Consider the following 9,529-nt stretch of genomic DNA (forward strand, 5'->3'; position numbering starts at 1 on the left):
ATTTTATTTAATTACATTTGATTTAATTAAATTAATTAAATTAAAACTATAGGTTATGCGAGAGATATTCATTTAAATATGACTTAAATAATTATTGAATTAATTAATTATTTTAATATATATTAATTTAATATTTATTTATTAAATTAATAGGGAACATAGGTGGTTTTCTCACGTTCCCATTTATTCTCTCAACTTCTCACTTCTTCCGTAGGAATTTTTTTTGCGTAACAAAAACAGAACTGTTATGTGAGTTTTGCGATTCTAAAAACTCTCCAATTCTCTCTGAAAAATGTTTTCTCTATAAAGAAAAATTCCCTCAATCCAATTCGGTTCCCACAAACTATCTCAATTTCAGAGAATATGAAGGTTTCCAAGTGGTGGTGTTCCCCAATTTTGGAGTTTTTTCTCTTCTTTATTCTTCTATGTATTTTTTCTTGAAAGCTTCTTAGCCATAGAAATTATTTTTATAATTATTTTACCAATGTATTGGTATTTTTTAAGTTCCAATTAAATTGAGTTGTGGACTCTTTTAATTCTTCCGCTGTGTAAAAGGTTTTTATCCCTTCAGGTGTGTCCTTGGAGGAAAGTGTGCACAAATGAAAGTACGTCGTGTAACGATGAATTAACGATTAGGTAAATATCTCTGACCAACATCGCTCTTGTGTGACCATTGTTGGTCTGATCAAACGTGCTGGTTTAACCCATATTGTTTCTGTTGTTGATCCCTTTTACCCTTTTTGATTTGAGAACTCATTGTCAATTTTCCTGCTGAATTTAATGATCTTAATACTGATGAGTTTCAGAAAGTGCATGTTAGAGGTCACTGCCTCACCATTTCTCATGCTATTATTATTGATTTTCTATGTGTCAATTTTCCATTTGAGTTCACTCTCTCTCTTTCAACCCTTGAGTGGTTGGCTTTGTAACGGACGGGTGGTAATGTGTCAATATCTGACCTATTGATGGTCAACCTTCTGCTATATCCATCAGCGTTAAATATGTCATCCTTTATAAGATTAACATCTGAAACTGGTACCCCTCTACTCACGCTTCAACTATATCTAATACTTTAGCCAACCTTGTTTATTTGATTGGAACTACGGCTCCTGTAGATGTTGGGCATTTCGTTTTTAATTACATTTTGCGCCATGTCGAGACTTTTGGCATTAAAATCCTTATCTACTTCCCATGTCTCTTGTATGGGATTCTGCTGGGTTAGCACCCTTCCACTCTTACTACTTAGGATGCTCTAGTCCTTATACAAAGACCCTCACACTGAGCTATCGCCTCTTCCAAGGGTCACATGTGCCTGATATTGCTCACAATTTTCGTCCCTCGAGAGGTGTGATTCACAATCTTCCTTCTAGGGTTCGAATGTCGGATGATGTGGTTCTGCTCCCTCCTACTTTTGCCTCACAAATTTTGGATCTTCTTACTGCCAAATCTCGTTCTCTGAGTGGCATAATTTAGACCTTGGGACGTATTATTCATAGCTTGACAGAACGTCGTACTGTTGACGACTCTCTTATTCGGTCTCTCACAACATCTCTTTCATCCTAAGATGAAGGATCCTCTAGTTAAAGCCCTAACTCCTTAATTTTATTTCTTTAGCATGCAACAAGGAGTGGTCTAGTCAGTTATTAGGTGGTTATGGAGGTTGTATGTTGGTTGTGGTTTCTTGTTGCTGTTGGTTATTATACTTCTTGGTCTATTGAATATTTTTGCTTTCTTCCTCTGGTATTCATCTGTTTATTCCTCTTATTGGACTTGTTCTCTACTTGAATTTTTTATTAAGAAATATAGCTTGGTTTTCTTGGGTTGTGTTTTTGGTCGTGGTTAATTCTTTGTCGTTTCTTCTACTTCTCTTGTATGCAATGTTTGGGTGCTATGCTTACCTAGACAAATAAAAGAAAATGGTCACAAATGAAGAGTTTGTTATGTTTGTTTGCTCCCATTTTCTTTTATTTATTTATTATTCTAAATGAGTTTACTTAATATCTTCTCTAATTGCCTGTTAAATCTTATGTTGTGGTTGGTTTGGATTTGGCTTCCATATTTGTGGGGTTGTGCTTCGATTTTGGGCCTATTTTGGTGCAAGTAGGTTGTTCAGTGTGGGGGTGAAGAAAAAGATCGAGAAAATGTGTCGTGTAGAAGGGTGGTCAGGTTGTCAAAAGATTGCACAATCATTTAATTGTTTTTGGTCAGTTCTCCTTACACGAACATCTGTCTTGTGCAATAGTTGTTGAATGCAAAACGGAAGAACAAGGAGATCATGAATAGTCAAGTGATCTCTTAACTGTGAAGCAGCTTTATGACTTTGAATTTAGGGGGAGCATGCCTCTCATGTACATGAGAAGACATTAGTGAAGAATATCTCTAGGATATGGTATCAGTGTTCTAGATTTCACTATGTACAACACGATAGTCTTCTATGTTGATGCTTGTACGGTTGACAAATATCATGTACTCATAAATCATTTCACAAGACAATATATGATCTCATTCTATGGGTCGAAAACCCCCTAGCACTGGGTCACAAATTCTATTACTTATGTTGTTACTCCCATTATTAACCAAAGCTTTAACTTAAGCCCTCGAGTTAAACAAGTGGAGAACCTTTCTGAGGGTAAAGTGACAGTGTGACACCATAACAATGATTGTCGTTAATTTCTTAAGTTAGGACTTCTATTCTACTCCAAAATGTTGCCGACGGGGAACCTAGGAGATTGCCGGAGAAGATAGAACAATTGTCAAAAAAATTACAGAGACGACATTGAAATTTCGGCTAGTCCTTTTCAGTATGTCCATTTGCATATTCCCCTTCTTCTTCTATTCTTCTTTTTATTTAGAGAATAATGTTTGGACCCCCTTTTCATGTTCCAATAAGATTGCAACTTTCCTGCCGACCATTCAATATTCTTCAAAATCTTCACATTATGATTTGGTCCAATTTGTGGATTCCTGTTAGTTTATGAGGATAAGCAAATTCTACACTCCAAAATTATTTCCGAGTCGACATGTCAATCCAGCCGTCTCATATTCTAAAATTAATTGGGATCATAATAGTTAACTTCATTGTCTGGAATTTGATTACCCCTTAATCCCCCCAAAAAAAGTTAGGTTTGAATCTGATGGAAATTAGAATTGCTAAAGAATGAGATTTGTGGTAGTGATGAGTGGAACAGGCAAAATACTTTATACATAAAGCATCTTACATTCTCAATCCAAACTTCAGCTGATAATTTAGAATGCAGGGGAAAATTGAAAGGAAAGTCTAAACATTACACAACACTTCCATTAGCATTTCTCTTCAGCCAAGTTGCCATTGACTATGCCATTCTTTTGAAAGTCTTTGCGCTTTTGTGGCATGTACCATATAACACATACCAGAAAAGCAACAAAGTTTATGATGCTTAATATGGTCAATAGTCCATAGAAGCAGTCAAGTCTGCCATAATTTATATTGTCTGCTAGCCAACCTTCTCCATCGTTTCCTGTCACCCTTTTCACAACTGAAACCAAGAAACTACTGATGAAAAACCCGAGGGATAATGTTGTGAGGAAGAGACCGGTACTCATAGTTTTCATCCCTTTGGGAGATTTGGTTATGAAGAAATCAAGTTGCCCTGTGTATATGAAGGCTTCACCTGCCCCCACCAAGAAAAATTGTGGGATCAATAAGAACACACTTATAGGTAGGGTTGTTGTGTCGCCACCAACTGCTTTCGCCACTGCCAGTCTTTTCCTCTCCGCTAGTGCCGCTGCTGCCATTCCAAGTATTGATAGGACAAGGCCTATGGCCATTCTTTGTATGTTTGTGAAACCTGTAGCATAGGAAGATAACTATTCAGGATTCTTTGAAGAAATGTCTATACAAATAGATTGGTATTTAGATGGATCTGAATTTACCTTGTTTTCCTTTCCATTTCTTCCAAAGAGGCATGATAAGGCGATCATAAACACCCAAAGTTATTAATATGGCTGCTACAAAGAAGACAGTGAGAGAGCCTGCTGGAATTTGGAAAGATCCAATTGATCTTTCCATTGTGGATGCTTGTTGAACTGAGAATGTGATCATTTGGGCATATGTAGTCCAGAAGATGATGGTTGTGGCCCATATTGGCAGCAATCTTGCCATCATTTTCACCTCCTCCACTTTGGTCACTGAGCTTAGCTTCCACGGATTTAGAGCTGAAACAGCACCATGCGCCTGGAAATCGCCTTCCGCAACAATTGCAGCCTTGTCCAAGAATCTATAAGAAAAGGAATCACAAATCAATTTACTTTAAGAATTTTTTTAGGAAAGATTAATTTCGTGAACTTCACATGATGTTTGTTGTATACTATGAATATGATTGATTGAATGATTATTTGAAAATTGTAGATGATCAATCAACTTACTGGAATTGTTTTGTGTGCTCGATTCGTGAAGCATGATCAGAAGAATCCTCATAAAGCAAACCAACATTCTGAGGAAGCTCTAATTTTCTCTTCTTGATTGCAGCAGCAATAACTTGTAGAATCTGAACTACAGGGCTCCCCATGCTCTTCTTGTATCTGTACCTCTTAGTCCCCGAAACGAATAACAAAATCGCGATAAGCATCGAGACAGAACAAATCCCGTACGCCCAACTTCGACCCACTTCATCTTGAATATAAACCAACACTGTGACAGCCATCAAAGTCCCAGTGCTGATAAAGAAGAAGAATCTGTTAAAGAAATAGGCCATCTTAGCCTTTTCTTTCTCATCTGTATCATCAAACTGATCAGTTCCAAAACCCGAAATGCTTGATTTTAAGCCACCAGTCCCTAAAGCAATGAGATACAAAGCTAGATACAAAATTCCCATTTGAAATCCATTTGCTTCCTTGCAGGTTTTGGTGCCATCGCATGGTGGCGGACGAAGCTGTGGTAGTTTTGTTGAAACTGCAAGTGTAGCAGTCCCCTAAAGTGCCAAAATTTAAACCATTGTTACTTACTATCTTTAATTATATGTCAAGTTCATGAACTGAATTGTTAGTTTGATGAACATATACCAGTGTTTGAATGATGGCAGAGATGAGAATGGTGTAATATCGACCAAGGAAAGAATCAGCAAGAAAGCCTCCAAGCAAACAGAGGAGAAAGCAAGTTCCCATGAAATCTGTGACAATGTTGGCTGAAGCTGCACTGGGCAAATGCATCACCCCACCCAAGTACGTCACAAGGTTCACTGCTATCCCCATTGTTGACAGCCTTTCACATATTTCAATACCTGTAAATTTAAAACATATTTATGTAAAGCTTAATACTTCTTATGATTCAATATTTGTAACCAATAATTACGGTCACCTTTTCTTTCTAAAAGAAATTCCAAAGTAAGAGTTTTGTTTTTTTGTTCTTTTTTTTTTTTTTTTTTTTTTTAAGTAATAGAAATCAGAACAGGAAAATAACTCTTTTACAAATGGGCACAGTTGACCCAAGGAGTAGGAGAGTTAACCACGTCTGTACTTTGTAGGTCCCACGACTAAAAGAATATCATTAGACTTTTTATCTCTTTTTGTTCTCAAACCCTCCCCAGGTACTTTTTAAGCAAAGTTTCACTTACTTAATTCCTTCACCATCTTCGTGCTTATTAAGAGGTTTGTGATTTAAATATTAAAAGAAAAAAATACAGTGTATGTATATATAGAGAACTAGAAAAAAGGTACTTTAGTTTGGCCTAAAAGAAAAAACACAGGGAGGGTAATTCCACTCTCCCTTTGGTCCAAATATTTTTGTAGGTCCCACAAATAAAAATACATATATTTTTGTACTTTAGATTCGGTAACTAATTAATTCTCAAAACTAAACAACTTCATTCCTCCCCTACGTTCTTTAAGTTCTCTTTTAAGCAAAAGTCAAGTTTACATGAATTTTGGTTTAAAAGAATTGTGATCTAATATTAAAAAAATATTATACAGTCATGTTTTAAAATTATGTAATTCAATCATTTATCCAACTAAATCTTTGTCAACAGTTTCTTAAACATTTGCTTATTAATTTAATCTACAAAGAAAAATAAAGTGATAAAAAGAGGCTACATGACATTGAATAATTATTGATTGTGATAAAAGTGACATAAGAATGTGTCATTAAATTCCCATATACTCACAAAAAAGAGAAAAAAAAAACGTCACTAATCTGCTATTCTATACTATACACGTACGTCCCTCTCAATGGTTCTCCTTTTTAAATTTGGAGTTTTGTTGTTGGCACAGAATCTGCTGATCAAAACCTTCATGGATAAACCAAAGAAAAACCTCCCAAAACGAATCTCAAAGGAATCTCTGCCTACTTTCTATTTTCTCAGCAAAAATATTTCATCACTATTATTTTTTCGGGAAAAACGCCGAGAAAGAAACAACGTATCTAGAAAATTTCTAGTAATGTCGTAATACGTAAAACACTAAGCGGTTTTCAAAGCTACCCTATTTCTCAATTTTTATATCATTGTGCGAAATAAAAGGAGAGAGAGTAATTTGAAATATCATTTGTTAATTGACATGCATAATATGGAGATGTTAATCGTAGTTGTGTTTATTAAATAATTAAAGAAGGTTCAAGGAAAAAGTTGAACTTTTTCTTGATTTTCTTTTTGAACAAAATATACAGAAAAAAGAAAAGGCCTTTATGGAATCAGAAAAAAATTTATAAAAAGAATCTATCCCGCTTTGATGAGAACAAAAAAAAAAAAAAAAAAACTTGGAAGTTGCATGTGCTACATCTATTTTTGCAGTATATAGGTTGTAAATTTTTAAAGATATATATGTATTTATGAATTGTTTTTATTCTTATATTTATTTTTTGCTATATACAAAAAACCAAATGCATGGGAATAGATGTAACCTTAACTGTACTTAATCATTTTCAATAATACTTAGCTTTGGTTGGAGTATTAAATTAGAGTTACGAAGTAATAATGAATAATAAACAATTAAGATACCTAAAATAAGAGCAGCAGGAATCCAACCACCAGTCTTAGATTTATCTGCTGGAAAACCTTTGTAATCCACAGCATCAGCTACTGTCCAACTTAGCTTCTTCCCATCCTAGACCCCAGAAGAAAAAATCAAATTTTTAAAATCATCCATTTAAAATAAGACAAAAATGAAGTTAAAGAAGAAAATTTGAGTCTAAACAAATAGACCAACCATTTTTGAAGGTTGAAAATATGGAGAAGATGTGTGGTGAGTGAGATGGAAGCAAGGGTGTGTAAGGGAGGAGTTGGGAGTAATTTGTTTTAAAATGGTTAATATTGGAAGTTTGAAGTGAGAGTGATGTTGATAAAAGAGAAGAGAAGTTGGGTGGCTTTTATAGGCAAAGAGTTGTGAAATAAGAGAATTAAAAAAAGGGAATCCCAAAAGCAGGTTGGGGAGAGAGGGCAGAAAGGATACTGTTTCTGTTGTTGATAAAAGGCAACAAAGGATTAGGTTGATAGCATTTTAGTGGAAGTTTCTGGCCCTCATTCAAACTTTTCTTCTTCTACTATCTCTCTTTCTTTCTTTCTTTTTTTAATAGATATATAATATATTTATGTGTAGCATATAATCATCTAAGGTTGTTTATTATATTATTATTTATTCAAGTCATTGCAACTTCTAATATAGGTCTTTTGAAGCTTTTTAACATGGAATATCTCTAGTGGTTGCAAATTATTGAATATGACCACTACATTGGGATTATTATCACCTAGTTGATTCTCATTTGAAAACTTAACTTTTACTTTCTTCTCTTTCATACATATTGGTTATCTATTACAAAACAACACTACGTTTTAGACAATGGTACAAGTATTAGGTATGACAAATAGCTAGGCAACTTATAAACAAATAGAAATACAAAGACATATATAGTGTGTATAATAACTTATTTTGGTGCAATATCACTACATTTAGAAGACTATGTGCCCAATGGATAAAAACTTTATTATATAAAGAGTCAAGTGTTACACTGATCAAAGTATCTTTTCAATAGACTTCCTTTTTAGTGACTCACGTGGATAGCTTACTTTTCAGTTTCAACTTCAGTTTCCCTTAAGTTTGAGAGCTCTCGATCACTTTTACAATAATGACACCTCCCCAAAGCTGTGTATGAGAAACTCTCAATGTAATGGTACTTAGGCTCTATCTTAACTTTTATAGCTTGTGTGATAATGTTGTGGATTATGGACAACATATGCTTAGCACGCAATAAGCTATATTAGGGATGAAATTTAGAGTATGATGCATATAACTAATGTTACAAGCTTTCCTATCTTAGTTCGAGTATAAACTTAAAAATAGGTATCCTGGTGAATCCAAAGTCAAACATATGAATTTGGCGTTTATGTTTGAATGTCTAAGGTGAGCTTTTGGCTAAAACAAAAATAAATTATATTGAGAGTTTTAAAAAATAAATTTAGTGGACAATTATTTACGATAATGAATTTTGCCTTGGTGACATGAATGATCTTTTTGCAAGTGTATGCCGTGAGAGTGTTGAGCAATCAAGTATAAAGTAGACAGAAAGTGAAAGAATTCAATGCGATGAATAGGGTTGAAAATGTTTTTCCAACATTCTTTTTAAGTCATGCATAAGTAACATTCATGTGTCAAACTACTAATTAAAACAAGCTACCTTTTTGTGTCTTAATACCCAAATACTCTATTTTGAAATATAAATGATGTAGTTGTGTGCAGGACAGACTGAGTTCTAAGATTACTTTCTTCTTCGTTTTAACCAAGTCTTAGCCACATATTTTTTTCGAGTAGTTAGCTACCTATACTTCAACCAATTTTTCTATTGACTTAGGTGTTGACATCTTTTTCAAGTTAAACTGACTATAGTTTACTCATGCATGCTTTTCTAGATACTAATCCACTTCTCAACAGATTGCAAGATTTAACTACAGAGAGAAGAAGATGAATGAATTAGGAGTGATAGTGTCAATGTTCATATTGAAAAGTATAGAAAAATTTTCAATCCTTAAAACAATAGTACAACACAAGAGAAATATAAATGGAAGATTAAATACAACACAAAATAAATATAAAGTGGAAGATCAAATTGATGTCGAGCTGTGGATCACAATTTCTTGCCCTCTTTTGGCACCAATAATGAATTGCATTGCTTTTCTATTTGATTTTTAGATGAACGGTCGATAAAGGGATAGAAGAATCTTGGCATAAGGTTCCTTTCTAGTAATCTTGATCTTCATGTCTTTCTTAGTTTGCATGTATCTATGTATATAGTACTGAATATATAAGTATGGCCTCGTTCTGCCTGTGCCCATTTAAGCACATTTCCTTGGTTTAAGAAAGGAATATTTGCACTGCTTTGGGGTCTTTCCATACTAGTTTTGTATTTGTAGGTGCACTAACATTAAATAACTTGGGCCCATACTCTGATGTCTTGTTTTTAGGCGTTGGATTTCACATTATATTCATTCGAACTAATCTCAACACCTAGGGGACATTTTCTTGCTTCCTCAGCTATTTGTCATGCACTTCTTTCTTTCCTTGAGTT

The 9,529-nt window shown here is 34.3% G+C and overlaps 1 protein-coding gene across 1 annotated transcript; it reads right to left on the reverse strand.

Moving 5' to 3' along the window:
- Window positions 1-3,173: 3,173 nt before the first annotated feature.
- Window positions 3,174-7,403, reverse strand: LOC103487457 (protein NRT1/ PTR FAMILY 6.2-like). Its single transcript, XM_008445787.3, has 6 exons — window positions 7,177-7,403; window positions 6,969-7,074; window positions 5,041-5,258; window positions 4,405-4,949; window positions 3,913-4,256; window positions 3,174-3,827 (listed from the first exon to the last, which is right to left on the reverse strand). Exons 1-6 carry the CDS (start codon window positions 7,177-7,179, stop codon window positions 3,301-3,303), a joined length of 1,743 nt encoding a protein of 580 aa, XP_008444009.1. The 5' UTR covers window positions 7,180-7,403; the 3' UTR covers window positions 3,174-3,300.
- Window positions 7,404-9,529: the final 2,126 nt, after the last annotated feature.

The sequence above is a fragment of the Cucumis melo genome, chromosome 2 (genome assembly GCF_025177605.1).
Source record: "Cucumis melo cultivar AY chromosome 2, USDA_Cmelo_AY_1.0, whole genome shotgun sequence".
In the NCBI taxonomy this organism is placed as follows: Eukaryota; Viridiplantae; Streptophyta; class Magnoliopsida; order Cucurbitales; family Cucurbitaceae; genus Cucumis; species Cucumis melo.

Excerpts from the sequence above, each read along its gene's own strand:
- LOC103487457 (XM_008445787.3), bottom strand. Across the intron at positions 5,259-6,968 it reads TCCTGCTGCTCTTATTTTAG|GTATTGAAATATGTGAAAGG; the intron begins GTATCTTAATTG and ends TTAAATTTACAG. Across the intron at positions 4,950-5,040 it reads CTGCCATCATTCAAACACTG|GGGACTGCTACACTTGCAGT; the intron begins GTATATGTTCAT and ends TTGGCACTTTAG.